General features: G+C 41.7%; 1 protein-coding gene across 1 annotated transcript in view; it reads right to left on the bottom strand.

The window, feature by feature from the left end:
• kirrel3b (kirre like nephrin family adhesion molecule 3b) overlaps window positions 1-18,718 on the bottom strand; it is a 269,275-nt gene that overhangs the window by 2,265 nt on the left and 248,292 nt on the right. Inside the window, exons 10-15 of the mRNA XM_052097058.1 lie at window positions 15,847-15,947; window positions 14,811-15,009; window positions 12,498-12,605; window positions 10,558-10,641; window positions 9,964-10,073; window positions 9,202-9,288 (exon numbers count right to left, since the gene is read on the bottom strand). Coding sequence (XP_051953018.1) covers window positions 9,202-9,288; window positions 9,964-10,073; window positions 10,558-10,641; window positions 12,498-12,605; window positions 14,811-15,009; window positions 15,847-15,947 — 689 coding nt within the window. The remainder of the gene's footprint in view (window positions 1-9,201; window positions 9,289-9,963; window positions 10,074-10,557; window positions 10,642-12,497; window positions 12,606-14,810; window positions 15,010-15,846; window positions 15,948-18,718) is intronic.

Raw genomic sequence — 18,718 nt, 5'->3', positions numbered from 1 at the left:
TGTCACGGTATTTAATCCTATGTCTCTTCCTTGTCTCGTGCCTTGTTCTTAGTGTGTGTTGTGTGGAGTGCGTGAATGTGTGGGCGTGTTGTTTGTACCATGATTAGGCTCTGCATAATCACTCCTCTCACCAGCTGTTACTCATTCCCATTCCTTTAAATTCTCACCACTCTCTCATCTCCTTGTCAGATCGTTGTTTGTGATGTCGGTGTTGTTAAGCTCTTCAGAGTTCCAGTCCAGTTCTCTCGTTGTCCCTGTTTAGGTGTCCTGTTTGCTGTTACCGGATTAGCCGTGTCTGTTCAACACTTCTCTTCACTCTTCTCACCACGATCATCTGACCATTGGAGACTCTAGCCACTAGACCATCACCCGGACTTTTCCCCTATCTTCTCAATTTGACTGTCAATAAACTAATTGTCAACTTGCAACTTGCTTCCTAGCTTCATTACGTCACAGAGCGATCTGACCACAAGATGGAAGCAGCGGTAACAATTCAGACAGCCTAGAAGAATTAAGTGATGAACAGCAGACTTCGTATGGAGAACCAGGAGAAGAATCTCAATGACACGGCTCGCTGTCCAGGCTCTAGTGGCGCAGGTGTCGGACTCACCCAGCAAATTCAACTTCTGCGAGCTCCCACTGCGCCACCGCGCCGCTGATTCCTCAACCACCACCAGCGCCCCCTCCCAGTCGGAGCCCGCCTACGGTTCCAGAGCTATATTCAGGTGAACCTAATTTTTGCGAGCTTTTCTAACCACGATGCTCAATGCATTTTTCTTTACAACCCAGAACATTCTGTGATGAAAGAACCAAGGTAAGCTTTTGTCCTGGCGCTACTTTCTGGGAGAGCGGCCCTTTGAGGAACGGCGGTGTGGGAGAATCAAGATGAATGCTGCACCTCTTTTCAAGCACTCTCAGCGGAGATGAGGCGAGTTTTCGACCGTGCTGTCTCCGGTAGAGAGGCAGCCAGAGTGCTGGCCGACTTGCGTCAGGGAGAGATCTGTATCAGACTTTTCTATCGAGTTCGGACGCTAGCGCGGAGAGCCAATGGAGCGAGGCGCAGTGGGACATGTTCCTGCATGGGCTGGCTGATCGCGTCCAAAAGGAGATATCGCCATGGATCTCCCCACCAAGCTAAGCGATTTGATCGCCTTGGCTTAGAGTGGGCGCTAAGGTTATCCAGAATGGAACAGCGAGTACAAACCAACCGCCCCTTGAGAGGATTAGGCGGTCAATGTTCTGGAGGCGGGGGCAGCGTTCAGCCCGTCTGTGATCGAGCCCATGCAGGTGGGTGAGCCCGGCTTTCCGGGAGGAGAAGGAAAGGCGGAGATCCCAGGGACTGTGTTTGTACTGTGGTGGTGCTGGACATTTTGCCTACAACTGTCCTTTAAAAGGATCCGCCCGATAGCAAGTATGAGGCTACTATCGGGTGGGATCTCCCGCAGAAGACCTCATCCACATCTACCCTCCTTCGGTAAGTCTTCAATGGTCTAATCACCGTCACGACTGTCGAGCACTTCTGGATTCTGGGGCGAAGGAAATTTCATGGACTACACTTTTGCACTCAACCACCAAGTCCCCTCAAGTCTCTCACTCACGGATCGCTGTTCCACGCCCTCAATGGCCAGAAACTTCCCACCATTTCCCTAGCCACTGAAGACATCACTCTCGTCACGTCAGGCAATCACACGAGACCATCTCCTTCTACATACTGGACACTCCTCTTGCCCCCATAGGTCCTTGGTCATCCCTGGCTCACCCATCACAACCCTAAAGTGGACTGGCAGTCTAAGTCTGTGTCAGCGTGGAGCACTCAATGTCATAAGTCTTGTCTTGTTTCTGCCTGTTAGTCTGTTTTTGTCCCTGTTTTTTCAGGAAGAGGCGGTGGATTTATCCTAGCGTGCCCTGGAGTACCTGGACCTGAAGGAGGTGTTCAGTAAGTCTCGGTGACTTCTCTCCCTCCACATCGTCCCTATGACTGTGCCATAGAGTTATTGCCAGGTACATCTCCGCCCTAAGGGCAAGTTATATTCACTCTCGATTCCAGAGAGGGAGGCTATGGAGAAATATATTTCTGATTCTCTAGCTAATGGATTCATCCGCCCTTCCTCTTCTCCAGCGAGTGGGATTCTTTTTGTGGGGAAGAAGGATGGATCTCTGCGACCTTGCATTGATTACGGGGGCTGAACAACATCACGGTAAAGAATACTTATCCTCTACGTTGATGTCTTCAGCTTTTGAGAGGTTGCAGGGAGCATCCATCTTCCGCGAAATTGGATTTACGTAATGCTTATCATTTGGTCCGCATCAGGGAGGGATGAATGGAAAACCGCTTTTAACACCCCCAGGAGTCACTTTGAATACTTGGTCATGCCGTTCGACTGTCCAACTCCCCAGCGGTCTTCCAGGCACTTCGTCAATGGCGTGCTCGCGAGACATGGTTGATCAGTTCATATATGTTTACCTGGATGACATATTGATTTTTCTTCTTCTCTCCAGGAACATGTGCAGCACGTCCGGCTAGTGCTTCAGAGATTGCTAGAGAATGGGCTTTTTGTCAAAGCGAGAAATCGCTTTTCATGCACAGTCTGTTCCTTTCTTAGGGTACATCGTGTCGGTTGAGGGAATCGCATGGATCCTGAGAAGATCAAGGCTGTGGTAGATTGGCCAAGTCCAGAGTCTCGTAAGGCCCTACTGAGATTCCTGGGGTTAGCCAATTTCTACCGGCGTTTCATTCGCAATTTCAGTCAACTAGCCACACCTCTGACCGCCCTGACCTCCCCAGAACAGCGTTCAGGTGGTCAGAGCGCAGCTGAGCTGCGTTTGCCAAACTGAAAGGTTGCTTTGTTTCAGCCCCATCCTGATAACCCCTGATCCATCACGTCAGTTACGTGGTGGAGGTCGATGCATCAGAGGTGGGGGTAGGCGCGAGTGCTATCCCAGCGTTCTCCTTCAGGCGACAAGATACACCCTTGGCGTTTTTTCTCATCGCTTGTCCTCGGCGAGCGTAATTATGACATTGGTAACAGAGAGTTGTTGGCAGTCAAGTTAGCTTTGGAGGAATGGCGCCACTGGTTGGAGGGTTGGGGTACCTTTTATCGTCTGGACCGATCACAAGAATTTGGAATATATTCGCACAGCTAAAAGATTAAACTCCAGGCAGGCTCGGTGGGCTCTTTTTTGGTCGTTTTGATTTTACTCTCTCGTACCGCCGGGTTCCAAGAACATCAAACCCGATTCTTTATCGCGTATTTTTGATCACTCCGAGCGCCCGTCTACTCCGAGTGCATTTTACCAGAGACTCTATTCATCTCTACACTCACATGGGAGATCGAATCGAAGGTCAAGGCGGCCTTAGAAGGAGTGCGCCCGGCTCGGTGCCCACCGAACCGTTTGTTTGTGCGGAGGGATTCACGGTCCAGCGTTATTCAGTGGGGACATTGTTCTAATGTGGCTTGTCATCCAGGAGTTAATCGAACTAAGTTTTTAGTCAAGCAACGATTCTGGTGGCCTTTGATGGTTAAGTGGCGTTCACAGTTTTGTTTTGGCTTGCTCAGTCTGCGCCACTGGTAAGAGTTCAATCGACCCCCAGGCGGGTTACTTCAACCGCTGCGGTGCCATCGAGACCCTGGTCCCATATCGCTCTAGATTTTATCACCGCCCTCCCACCCTCACAGGGACACATGGTAGTTTTAACCGTGGTGGACCCGGTTCTCGGCTGACCCACTTCATTCCCTTGCCCAAATTACCCTCTGCCAAGGAGACAGCGGTGATTGTCATTGACCACGTCTTTCGGCTACATGGCCTCCCGACAGATGTGGTCTCTGACAGAGGACCCCAATTTGTGTCCAAATTTTGGCGAGAATTTTGTAAATTACTGGGGCGACTGTTAGTCTGTCCTCAGGGTTTCATCCCCAGAGCAATGGTCAATCTGAGCGAGCCAACCAGGATCTGGAGAGAGCGTTACGATGTTTGGTATCCAAGAATCCTTCCTCATGGAGTCAGCAACTGTCTTTTGTTGAGTACGCCCACAACCGTTACCAGTATCATCCACGGGCCTATCTCCGTTTGAGTGTAGTGTAGGTTACCAGCCACCTATTTTTCCTAGTCTGGAATCCGAGTCGCGGTCCCCTCCGCTCACGCCTTAGATCCAGAGGTGTCACCGCACTTGGACTAGGGCCGGGAGACTCTACTCCAAGTGGGGTCACGCACCAAGGCCAAAGCTGATCGCCACCGGTCTAGGCCTCCCGTTATCGTCGTTGGTCAAAAAGTGTGGCTTTCTACTAAGAACATTCCTCTACGTTCATTATCTAATAAACTTGCACCTAAATTTATTGGCCCGTTAAGCTGTCACCAAGATCGTTAGTCCGGTGGCAGTCCGCCTCAACCTTCCTCCAGCGTACAGGAGAATTCACCCGTATTTCATGTATCCAAAATAAAACCCGTCTTTTATTCCGCATTAACCCGCCGGTTCGGTTCCCCCGCCCGCGACTTCGTAGGCAGGGAACCTACTATTCGGTCAACCGTATTCTGGACTCAAGGCGGAGGGGCCGGATTTCAGTACCTGGTGGACTGGGAAGGTTACGGTCCGGAGGAGAGAGGTTGGAGTACCGGCCAGAGACATTCTGGATCACTCCCTTATCGATGACTACAATCGGCAGGTAAGGGGAGCCTGGGAGCACCAGGAGGCGTTCCTAGGGGAAGGAGTACTATCCGCGGTATTTAATCCTATGTCTCTTCCTTGTCTCGTGCCTTGTTCTTAGTGTGTGTTGTGTGGGTGCGTGAATGTGTGGGCGTGTTGTTTGTACCATGATTAGGCTCTGCACAATCACTCCTCTCACCAGCTGTTACTCATTCCCATTCCCTTTAAATTCTCACCACTCTCTCATCTCCTTGTCAGATCGTTGTTTGTGATGTCGGTGTTGTTAAGCTCTTCAGAGTTCCAGTCCAGTTCTCTCGTTGTCCCTGTTTAGGTGTCCTGTTTGCTGTTACCGGATTAGCCGTGTCTGTTCAACACTTCTCTTCACTCTTCTCACCACGATCATCTGACCATTGGAGACTCTGCGCCACTAGACCATCACCCCGGACTTTTCCCCTATCTTCTCAATTTGACTGTCAATAAACTAATTGTCAACTTGCAACTTGCTTCCTAGCTTCATTACGTCACAATAGGAAGGAAAGAAACAAGCAAATTGGAAGATAATCAGTTTGCCTCATTGCACCATATTAAAGTGGCCATCTTTAGTAGGAACCTTAAAATATTATTACAGGCTAATTAACCTTTTCACACATCAGTTTTACCTATACTGACTAATCCTCCAGCGTGTGAGCTTTAATACACTGTAATTAAACTATTTTACTTTACACTTCAAACTACATGTACTGGAGGACTGATTATACATTATCAAACATATGTGATTAGTATATGTTTATATTATTTGATTATGATAGATAAGATGCAAACACAATTGTCTGGTATGCGCGCTGCCATGTTGTTTACATTGCAGTACAGCATGGGATTCTGAGTTTGTCAAGCATAGATGGTTCTAAAATCCTGGGCCTTCCACCTGTTGCAACGGGAGTGGTGAGAATGAGTGATGGACAGATTTGGAAAAGGCTCAGTTTTGACAAACTAGTTTATAAATTTTTTGACGTCGGAAAACGTCTCGGGTTACACGTGTAACCCTTGTTCCCTGAAAAAAGTGGAACGAGATGCTGCGCTGCTAAGCGCTACGGGGAACACGTCTCAGTGTGACCAGCTGTGAATATGTATGCAACACGTCAATGAAAATTGACTGGAATTTATAGCCTCTGCCGATGTAATCATTGGACGCACCTGGCGCAGTGGCTATAAATAGATGCGTCACCGGTGCATCATCAGATATTTCGTCTGAAGAGCAGTCCTGGGACGTCACAGTGCGGCAAAGAAGAGCAGCATCTCGTTCCGCTTTTTTCAGGGAACAAGGGTTACACATGTAACCCGAGACGTTCCCTTTACAAAAAGCTTCACTACGATGCTGCGCTGCTAAGCGCTATGGGGAATGCAATACCCACGCCGCCGCACTGGGGCTGTCCGGACCCCTACGGTTGTGGTGTGCTCACAAGAACGCGAGAGGTCTCAGACATGAGCTTGAGATGTCGACTCAAGGGCGTAAGAGCCCGGAGTAGCATAAACATCTAAACCATAAAATCTATCTTCCAATTTGGAGTGTTTGGGGGTCTCTTGTTGTCGTGGCCAGTCTATTTTAAGCTTGGCCACAGCATGAGTAACCACGTCGAGCAATTCCTCTGTTGATTTATCAAACCCGGAATGCCCAGAGGTGGATAGCTCTATCTCCGCTGAACCAAATGAGTCACGGTCTTCCTCATGAACTGAAGAGGCGCCGTAGCGCGCTTCAAGATCACGGGAAGGACCGGCTGGATCTGAGGAGAGAGCGAGCGAAAGGGACAAACCCGTCTCTCGCTCCTCCGCCAGATCCACGCGAGAGCCCCACGAATGAAGTGTGGGCGCTGACTCCCGGAAGTGAGCGAGGCGAGCGCGAAGCATTTTGCCCCAAAGCAGATCACAATGCTCGCACCCGCCCTGCCCCAACGCGAGAGCAGCATGCTCTTCCCCCAAACAAATTAAACAAAACTGATGCATGTCCGTCTCGGGCATAGAGCGGAGACAGGGAAACACGCATCGTTTGCCTTGATTCTCAGTCATTTATATATTAACTGAAAAGGTATCAACTGCATAACAGAATCTAACTCCTAACAGAGGAAAGAAAGTTTGACAGATTGTGAAAGCACACATCACAGAATGGCTCTGAAGACGAAATGTGTGATGATGCACCAGTGACGCATCTATTTATAGCCACTGTGCCAGGTGCGTCCAATGATTACATCGGCAGAGGCTATAAATTCCAGTCAATGTTCATTGACGTGTTGCATACATATTCACAGCTGGTAACACTGAGACGTGTTCCCCGTAGCGCTTAGCAGCGCAGCATCGTAGTGAAGCTTTTTGTAAAGGGAACATTTGCTGCATCACTGCAGCTCAGCATTTTGTGATTCTTTGAATGTTTGAAACAAAAGAAAATTAAGATATTAAATTACATTTTTAAAAAGACTATGGCTGCGTTTACACTGCAGGGCTTAATGCAGAGATCCAATCTTTTTTCAGATTTTTTGTCCCTTGTGTTTACATTCACTGAAGACATGACTCGTATCTGATATCTGTGTTTACATTAATCTCCCACCCAAACTCGAATGATTCCATTGCTGGTAACTTTCACTCATGAGCACCACGGTTCACCCTCAGGTTTTGAATGGCCTTGTGCTATTTCATAGTTTCAAAAGTAGGCAAAATTGCATGCAATAAATTAGGCAAAAAAGGCGAAAGCAACATTTCACTGCTGCCATGGTAAGCATGGCTTTAATGATTTCAATGTTGGATAGACGAGTGTGGCTAAAGCCCTATTCAGACGGGATTCGTTTTCCTGAAATATGTCTGAAAAGTAGCTAATTGTTACTGCAGACAGCTGTAATATTTACCATCAATTTGCATGCATGGGAAAAGTGATGTCTTTACAAATTACATAGATGGGTGTGTCTACAACATTTACACACTGCTTTCATGCGTAACTGACCTATTTAGAAAATCTATAATGTGCTTATTAATTATTTTGGGCAAATATATCTACATGATCACATACTGTATCTGTGATTATAAGGAATATTTGATGATTGGAATATTTGGCTAAATACAACATAACTATTTGGCTAAATACAACAGAACTATTTTCAAGAGTGAAATACAAATATGGACAATCCCTTCAAATTATATAATTTTATGTTTCAAAACGTTGGGCTCAACATAATTTCCGGCACTCACTTTGCTCAAATCATTATCAAAAACTGCTAGTTTCTCTTTGACATGGGTAAATGTTTAATATTTGAAGGTCTCAAGGCCTGGATAGTGAAGATTTATGGGCTTTTTATTCATTCGCACTGGATTAATATTACTAGGGGTTATTTTTACAGACTGTTTTATAGTAACTGTATAGTACACTGTAATGTTTACTGGTGCGGGAACTTGTATTGTCCGGAAAAAGTCCTGACAATTAACTTGCACGTAATTAAAATTACTGAGAAGCTCTGGTAATTATTACATTTCCTCACATCCCCATATAAAACTAATTCCATCCAAATAGGGCTGGAATTCAGTAGTCGTGGGACCAAGTCACAAAACTTGCGCCTCAACACATTTTTATGCAAGCGCCTACAGGCACATCTGCTTCATAATAACATGATGTTAAGAAAAGCCTAGGGGAATCGGATATGCATGTTTAGATGTAGATCAGATGTCCAGATATCAGATATGTATATGATTTAAAACCACATGGCTCATATTGGATGTGAAAAAATCAGATCTTGTGCGGATTTTTGCATTTAAACGTGTGCAACAAAATCCAGTCTGTGTCAGAAGTGAGTATAAAATCTGATTTAATGTAACAGGATCTTGCCTGCACGCCTGTGTAAACACAGCCAATGCAATCAGACAGGTTTGATCATATGTGCAAAAGGGTTATTTGAAACCTTCATAATACAAAAACTGATGTTACTGCAACAGTCGTTTAATTTGGCTTCGGAAACATAGTTTTCCAAATTCTGCATGGAAAGAAATAATCAAAGTGAAGCAACTTGATGCCACGGCTCCTGTTGTTGACGTGGTGCAATCTGGGCACAGTTGCTAAGAAGCAGAACAGGCACCACAGCGTGGACGTGGATGTCATTTTAAGCTGGCGTGCAGGAAAGATTCTGCCAGGGAGAAACGATAATCACCGTACGGTTGACTTCTCTGTGACAAGCCGGAAAGGCATTTTCAGGTGAGTTTTTATCAGGCGACAGGGATCGTGTGCACACCATATCTGTGCGCTGCTGTCCCTGTTCTCACTGCTCATTTTACACATTCATCTACATGTTGGGAGGGAATCAGTCCCTTAGGTAGCAGGTAGAGGTGGCAGTGAAACCATTTTTTGAGTTTGCACATTGATAAATTAAAAGGACAACCCACACACATACGCACACACATACTGTACACACAGACATTATATTTCTAAACAGAATTTTTTTAAATAAGTTTTAGTGGGATGTCATATATCAAAAAACCTCTCACAATTTGTTACATCATTTCCATTAGATCCTGTTGATGCATACCTTGATGTGCTGGTACTCTTTCTCCTCTTCCTGAAGTACCTCAAGTTGTTTCAAAGCAGACTCCTGTTGAAACTCTCCCCGTTCAATCTGTGAAATATAAAATAGACCCATCCACACATCAACCTTTGGATTGCTCTCTATCTTCCCCTCAAACTGCACTTTGATAATCCAAAATTTGTAATGATATTTAAAAGAAATTCAAAGGGGGCATTTTCCTATAAATGATTTATATTTTTTATTTTATATTACATTATATGTTATTTGCGAAAATTTGCAAGGCAAAAGGTGTCTTCACATTCTACTTCCTTGTCTTGTATTTTGGTAGGGATAGCATCCTTAGCCTCAAACAAAACTGTGAATCTGGACTTCGGAGATATAAGTTGGAGTTAGTGAAATTTCCAGTGATGGTGGTAGTGTGTTTTTGACAGAGGGGATGCAGGAGATAAGGACCTCTTGATCACTGGAATCCCCATGGTTACATGTAGATATGCTCATGTCCACCCAGGAAATGCGGGCTGGGGATAAATATAGGCCTCTAGGCCAGCAGGGTTCTCACACGTATGTTGCATTATTCATTAGTTTGACGTTTGCAGTGGCAAGGGAGATAGGCGCTATTAGTGTTGGAGTGGAAATGATTAGCATTCATTAGCTACAGATGTGACAGGAACTAGCATAATAAGCTAGCTTGATTATTGGGGGTGCTGATGGGGCAATGGTGAGGAGGGTGTTTACACTGTTCTCTCTGTACAGATAGTGACTCACCATAAGCTGTTTCATAGCAGAGTGCTCCTCGTTTTCTCGCGCTGCATTGTGATCTTTATGCAAAATCTCCACACGAATGTCATTCTTGGCTGATACCACGCCTTTGAGATCTGAGAGGAAAGCATTTGTTACTTCAGTCATGTAATTAACTGTAATGTTCTGATTTAAGATATTAAAAATAATGTAATATACACCATGCCACTTCAATTTGTCTTAAAGGTGCTGTAAGCGATTTTGTTTTTTAATGGAATATCACTCATAAATGTTCTTTCTACCTAACATATATTACTGAATAAGAACTGAAGATGTTCTTTAAAATGTTACTTATCTCTATGACAGTCCTAGGCTCTGTAAACAGCCCATACTTTTAGCCAATCAGAAACACTCACTGTTACTTTGGAAGGTTTTGTACAGAGCATCTGTGGTTAGCAAGTTAGCAGAATGGTGGAAGTTAGCAAAATGGCAGAAATTGCTTACATAAATTGCTTACAGACCACAGAGCTAAGATAAAAGGAAAAAAAAGAAGCCATAGAGACATCGCATTGAAGAACAATGTGTATTAACAATTTCTGATGATCAGGTAACAGGTCTTACTTTCTGTCTTAAGTTTGCTTGCAAGTTCTCTCTGCTGAGCACAGATGGAGGTGGGCAGAGTAGGTATAACCAGGTGAGCGTCTTCTGTGGCATACAGCAACAACAACATGCTTAACGCTAGTAATGCCACCAACAATTGTACTGCAAGCTCAGTTTAGCTGTCTGACATTACTGTGAGTCTGTACGTGGATGCGCTTTATTCTCTTTTAATCTTGAGAGAGGATGGTTGTGAAAAAAATAAGCAAAGCCAAGCGCATCTTACAAGACTAAACGATGTTCCCCTGAGCATATTTAAAGAAGTGACTGTAGCTATTATCTCAATTTCTTTTTCTCACACCTATGTGCTATTTCAGTGGCTGTTTGTCATTGCTGCCCTCTTCCTTGTCAGGACAGTGTGCATACTTGAAGACATATTTGCCACTTTTTAAAACCAATTGAAATCCGCTGAGCGTCTGGGACTACTTTCAGCACATGTCACAAGTGTGCACATATTTTGTCACAGATGGCCAATACATATACGGAGATCTAGAGAGCTGATATAACGCTGAAATACATAATAGAGTTTAGTAACTGTCAATAAAATGAAAACAAAATTGCTGAAATGAAACAAACACTTATTTTACCCAATATTTACTCTAAATTCACTATAACATTTTGAAAACCGAAATTAGTTATTATGTATAGACAAGGCTGTTGGTATTTTTTGAGCCTGATCTCACAGAAATAACGTGAGTTTGGCAACTCTTTTGCAAAATTATATTACGTGGCTCTTTACACATACCACAGTAGTTCCACAGAGTGCCACTAAAAGTAAATTACATTTTCTACCTAACAGATGAGATTTTTAAGGTTATTGTTTTATCATGTTTGAAATCAACAAAAACTACCTCCCTACCCTAAATCTTAAACCTAAACTTAACAATTGAGTATTCAAGAGCAAATGAGAGATAAAAAAACACAATTGCTGAAACAACAAAATAATTTTCTTATGCTTCTTTGACACTTTCAGTTCATATGCTCTTCAGTACTGCAGTCTTTAGCCTCACAAGTGCAACACTCAGTCAGTTGCCAGCTATTTCGGAATTTGACAGTATTTACATTTACATTTATGCATTTGGCAGACGCTTTTATCCAAAGCGACTTACAGTGCACTTATTGCAGGGACAATCCCCCCAGAGCAACCTGGAGTTAAGTGCCTTGCTCAAGGACACAGTGGTGCTGGCTGTGGGGATCGAACCAGCGACCTTCTGATTACAAGTAATGTGCTTTAGCCCACTACGCCACGACCAACTCCGCCACCACCACTTATTTAAACAAGCTTCTAAATGTGGTTGGTTATTACATGCAAATGCAAAAATGTATTGCCTCACAAAATATGCTACAGTAAATGTTTTTTGATGTCATAAGATAGCATTGCATGATATACAGGGTGAAAAGTGTTAAAGAACTTCTTATCTGCCAATCTTCTTGCTAGTGATTTGTGTGAAAGAAAATACAACTCGTTGTATTAATGTCTAATATTAATTTCACTATGGAAACTATGTGATATGTACAAGCCACGTAAAAGTTATTTCCAAAGATGTACTGTAGATATAGTAGATTAACTTATTTCTGAGACCAGGTTGTATTTTACATTTTTTGGGAAATGAGCCAATGTGCCAAATAGATGTAATCGGCCCATGCCGATAATAATACAATTGCCTAATATATTGCTCTATCACTACTCATAAAACATGAAAGGTTGGTGAGCTTCAGTATTATATTGTGCGCTCGGCTTAAGAAACACAGACACTCAACAAAAAGGAAGATACAGAAATAAAGGCTTGGTTTCTGTGAAGTGACATGAACACTCTAACACCCTGCTCTGTTTCTGACTGAGGAGCACTTAGAGTGTCCCAGTGATGGACATGCGGGCAAGCAGTTGGTTGAGAGGTTCGTACTTCTCTGAGAGCGCGTGCAGCAGAATGCTCCAATGGTTCCCATGAGGACGATGAAAGCGACGAAAGCACCAACTGCCACTCCAATGATCACAGCAACAGGGAGGGATTCTGGTGGTATAACAAAAAAATAGACTTCTACAATAACACAGCTTGGGCAGGACAGATGGATCCAGTAAATAACCATTAAACACAGACAGCATTATTCCCACCTGAACACGTTTCTGGTCTGCACTAGTGTTGTACAAATGGGAATGTCAAATGCTGTGTCAAAAAAGCTTTCGCACCATAAAGGCGTTGAATTAGACGAACCAGCTAGACCATTAACATCTCGCCTTATAATGTAAGCACAGGCATCTACACTTAAGGCATGACAATTTGCAGATATATCAGTTATCACATACAGTAATTTACTGTATGTCATGCACATATCATAGCATGTCATCATCACTCACCTTGGATCATGTACATAATTGGAGCGTGGGTCTAATGCGATAGTGAATTCCAACAATGAGTGGTTGAGTGGCTGTGGCTGAGGTTAATAAGAGGCAACTCAACTGTTTTATTTGTGAACCTGTTGGTATATTTAAACCATAAGAGAGCCCAGATTTTGTGGCCAAATGGTAACAAGAGGCTGAGTCAGATAATGAGCTGTTCCTACACAAAGTTAATTACTGCCTTCCAGTGTAAACTAAGCATTAAGACCTATTAAATGTCCATAATACTGCAAGTCACAAGCCCCTATAATAGATTTACAGTACACTAACCTTCATTTTCTCTTGTGATTGACTTTGCTGTCTTTATGTTTGGTGGCCCTAGGACTAAAGTGTTGTATAAATTAGGGCTATCATTTAAACACATTTATTTAGTGTGATTAATTTAGTGAAAAATTACATGTAAAAAAAAATTCAATTTATCATGCCCCAAATCCATAAGTACATTTCATAAGAAGGAATGTTCATAAAATAGTAGCAAATCAAGCTTCATGTACCACCTGGATTATTTTGCAAATCTGAAGCAGTAGGGGGCAGTCATCGGAACTCAGCTGCAAAGGTGCCTTGTCAAACCAATGAGAGCAGGCATCTCAGCCTTCCACAGATGACATGCTGTTGTGCTCAGACAACTGGACCGAGCACAACAGAATCATGCAGAAAACTCGAGATATGTTTCAAACTACATTTTACTTGACATAGCATCCCAAAAACGCTTATGACTAGAGACGCTGAAAACTGCAGGCAACCAAAGTGAATCGTTCCAAAAGCCTCTCTCTGATGCATGATTACATGGATAAACAATTAAACGTAGCGGTAGGCTAATAATAGCATTATGTTCAATGATTTGGAAATAAAATAAACAATATTTGGACTTTAAAAGACACTTTTTGTATCGTCTAAATCCTTTAATTGTCTGCTTCCAAAATTGTTTGTCATGTAATGTAACTATACTTTTTATTATATGTTATATATAATAATAATAATGTATAATTATTATATTATTAATTATATTATTAATAATTAATTATTATATTCTAAGCTAGCTTTATTTGAGACGCTTTCTCAGTAAATATTGATATTCTATTACTGTATTTGTGATCAGCACCTAATTTAGTAATTAAATAACCTAATTTTCTCTTTAAATAATTTTCCTTTGACCTAATCAAAACCCATTTGACAGACAATACTGAAGCTTTAACACTCTTTTTATCACAGTACGCATACATTTTTCAGAAATGTTATCCAAGATAGTAATTTTAACTCATTTTTGGGTGTCAATTTGACTCCCGCAAAAGACACAATGTAGAAAAATACAATAAAACAAATGGTAGCTGGCAGTATTGAACTTCTACAGTGTGTGCGCAAGTTGGAAAATTGTAGAATATAAAACTCTCACCATTTTATCAAGATATCCCAAACATAAGTATTGTAACATTTTTCATGAAGAACGATGTATGTTGAGAAAGTTGAGAAATTGTGTTTAGAACCAGTTCTCATTTGATTAGAAAACCTGACACTGCAATGATTAGTATGTTATAAATATTAACATATCTATGGGTTTATCATGACCTAAAAATAACACAATGGGTTAAAGAGCCACTGAAGTGACAACAAAACTACAGTAGTTCACTGCACTAAAATCTATAGCATGTGTTTAAAAGCAAAACTATAACAACATTTTATAACATACATTAAAATGAACAGAGAACAATAAACCTCTCTCTATATATATATTCCACACACCATGTGTATGTCACTGTGACCTCACTACACTACCACAGGCAAGAAGAGAAGGTGAAACCTGTCGAACCTTGGCTCCCACCTTGTTCCTTGAGGCGGATGATCTCTGTATCGGAGCCGAAGCTGTTCCAGGCAGTGCAGTTGTATATGGTCTGGAAGTCTGCAGGTACAATGTTACTCATGGTGAGGGTGGAAAGCACTCCGTCTTCTGTGCTCACAGTCTCCACAGTGTAGCGACCTGATGTCCCCGACTCCAGGACAGTCTCTTTCCACGACCAGGCCTGATAGAGAATAAAATAAAAAGAGACCTAGGCTTGCTTTCATCCACTTTATTTTATATTTATGCATTTTTAAATGCTTCCAAAACAACTAACAATTCTATTGCTCAGAGGTTGTCCCTTCATTGCATAGGAGAAATAACAATAAACACAAATGAGACATTTGTTGATAGACAGTAAGTATATAAAGATATAAAATGAATTAGCATAGCTAATCTAATTTGTTCTTGGAGGAATTTGGTGAAAAATCTTTCAAATGATGTTATACTGAAATAACTTTGATGTTGCTTGCGCAGTGCTATACCAGTTGAGCCACAGGAACACAGGAATGCTTTATGGAAGTTATTACCACTCTAAAGTTATTATTATTATTTCTTTTCAGCCCAGAGTTGCCAAAGAGCCAAAAAGACACACACATATATATATATATATATATATATATATATATATATATATATATATATATATATATATTTATATACAGTAGTGTGTAATAAATCAAGAATTAGCCCTTAGTGCAGACAGTTTATCTAAGAGTGGTAAATCCTAATTGGATCTGTGGTAACCGGGCATAAGCATGCATTAAATGAGAAATTATAGGGGCGTAAGCCTGCCATGTCTAATACCCATTCTCTCATCAAGAGGAAACAAATGATTTGAGATACAATTTCATTGATTAAACAGATCATAACTCATGAGTGTGTTATACATTATTGGACTGTGTTTACTGAGTCTAATGGGGTCACAAGCCATGTGACAACAGCAACCACCCACTCAAAAGCTGCAAGCCTGTCTGAGCTGAGTTACTAAAAGAGTGAAAGAGAAAGCTGAGTAACTCACAATGCGGTCTGGGGGTGGCGTGCTGCGGATGAAACATTTGATCTGTCCCTTTTCGCCATGAGGAGCCTGATGGGTCTGTGTGCTGGAGATGGTTGGAGGTCCTGAAGACAGAGAAGACACACCCTTTTTGGATGTTTGACAATATTTTAAGGCAACAGTCTATTTCATTAAATTATTTATATTACTTATTCATTTCCTGTCTCTCCTGCTTCAGAATGAGTTATTCAAGTACAAGACAAAAGAAAGTGAACAGAAGTGCTTTATTATGTTATATACAACAGTACTCTGAGATGGGAATACCGTAATTATGAATTGCTCTTTAAAATACCAAAAGTGCATTTGACTACACATGAGTCTGGATAAGTGCTCAATTCTAATGTTGTTTTCCATTATTTGATCATCATTTAATGAATTACTGCTGCTATGATCACAATAAAAGGTTCAAAGACATTCCTTTAAATTATAATTTACTACCAGCTTCCCTTCAGCGATAATAGGTATGGCTGAGACTCGATTACAAAAATAATTGACTCTTTGATTCTGAGGCATTGGGAATCTGGAGTCGACTCCAAAACTTGCCGTTGCATGCTAGGATGTGCGTACACATTTTGAGAATAGACCCCTTAATAGAAAACGCCAAGACTTTATGTCATTCATACTATAATATACAAAATAAAGAATGCTTTGCTCTGTTTTATATGAGATTTAACTTTGTCTGCCATTGTTTTTTCTTCTTAAAAATCAAGAAAATTTATCTGGAATCCACTTCAGAAACCAGGAATCCCCAAGTTGATTCTCAAACAGCCCTAGTAATAGCATCAAATAAATTACATCGGAAAAAAAGCACTGATGTTTGTGAATATGATACATTCTATATTCAGTCTTATTTGCATAGATATAAGGCCTGTTTGGTAAAAAAAAAGTGTGACAATGACTTCTTTCAAATATGCATGTTGCAGCGCTCATGCAGGATTTTGTGCTGAGATACTGCACACTAAATTTCCTCCATATTTCATCTTTATGATGTCATATCTCAGATCTGTCAATCAAGTTCGTAGCACTTAGATCATGCAGAGCCATATTCAAAATTTGGCATTTAAAGGAGAGTGCAGAATTGTGTTCAGTTTGAATGGCCAGAGTCTCTTGTGGGCTGGTCTATTTAAGAGTTGTGTAAAGAGTGAGGGAGCGAGGCTCTGGTCTTCATTTCAAGTCTAGAAAAGGACTGATTTATGGCAGGCCTGATGTCTCCCGAGGAGATAATAGTCGACGTGCCAACTGAAAGTCCGTTTCAATGGGCTGCAATCAGAACAGTGCCAATGGTGGGAAAATGTTATTTTAAAGAAATAATGGCCCCCTGAGCATCTCTTCATGTTCAATTTCAACCGAGGAGCCTTGAACTTTAAACTCTTCCTTATACTATGGCTCATCGATTTTTTTAAATTGCTCATACATGACAGGCTGTGAAGTAAAGGGTAAACAACAGTTATTTAGTGTGGATTCAGAGACCTGTTTAATTAGTTACCACCCCCAACCCTGGCGAAAACCACACATACACAAATTCAAACCAATCTACCAATCATGCATCTGCCAATCATCTGCGGTGGTGTCTCTCGGCTGATTCGTAATTGCAGTTTATTAACTGTCTCTTATTAGAATAAATTAGCATGTTGATGAGCATCAGGCAGATGGAGTGCTGTAGATGGAGATGGAACACTTTACACTGCTTTATTATAAGATAGTGCGATAGAGATACCTCTCTGTTAATGTTGCATGATATGTGCTTGCTATACTACGTCTACAACATCATAATCTATAAGTAGGAGTGGATAATAAATAGGTTGTTTAAAAATGTGTCTTTTATATATTGTTATTGACGAAAAATCTCAAGAATATGGCAATATAAATGTATGTTTATATCTCCCACAATTAATCCTCAGGATAGAATGTGATGAAGCCTGTAGAGTTTGTGTATTTATGTGTATCTGCATGCATACAGTAAATACATTCAGATCATTCCCTGCTGGTTGAGGTAAGGCCAGCTCTTGGTGGCTCAGAAGAATCAGCCCATAGATCAGGCTTTAAATGAGAAATATAATTAGATGGCTTTATCGCTCATCCTCAGAATGCTGGCTTTAAGGAACTCCCTGGGGAATGAGAAGGATGTAGGCTGCATGTGTGTGTGTGTGTGTGTGTGTGTAGAGAGAGAGAGAGAGAGAGAGAGAGAGAGAGAGAGAGAGAGAGATTGCAGGGCATAAGATTGCAACAGGAAGGGGAATACACGAGTCATGATGATTGGATTAGCATGGGGCGGCACTGAAGTGACTTCATATCAAAGTCCCTTTAAGGCAATAGGTCCACTCAGTGGGCATCTTGACAACACCCTCAGGATGCTATTTTAAATGTAGGTAAAAGGCACACAAGTACAGGTTCTATCTACTTGAATGGGGGGAATGTCTGATATGTTTAAAAACTATTGGCTAAGCTTTCATTTCAGTAACATATTTCAAATCACCAATACATTCAAACATGAAAAAAAAAAACTGCTCATTATAAATGACCCTATAAATGGATATGTGGTCACTGTAAGAAATATACTGTAATTCCACATGGACAAAAGCATCTGCTTGAATTGCTCGTTTGGTACAAACCCAATTCCTACAAAAGTTGGGACAGTATGAAAAATGCTAATAATAACAAAAATGAGTCATTTGTAAATTATAATCACCCTTTGCTATATTTAAAGCTCTACAACAACACATTATATTATGTTTTACCCTATGATTTTCATTTTCAATACACACTATATATATATTAGATATTCAGAATTGAATGAATACTTGATTCTGATTGGTCAATCACACCATCCAGTGGT

The sequence above is a fragment of the Xyrauchen texanus genome, chromosome 29, assembly GCF_025860055.1.
Source record: "Xyrauchen texanus isolate HMW12.3.18 chromosome 29, RBS_HiC_50CHRs, whole genome shotgun sequence".
NCBI classification, from domain to species: Eukaryota; Metazoa; Chordata; class Actinopteri; order Cypriniformes; family Catostomidae; genus Xyrauchen; species Xyrauchen texanus.
The sequence above is the reverse complement of the archived record's forward strand: the minus strand, read 5'-3'. Positions and strand labels throughout refer to the sequence as shown.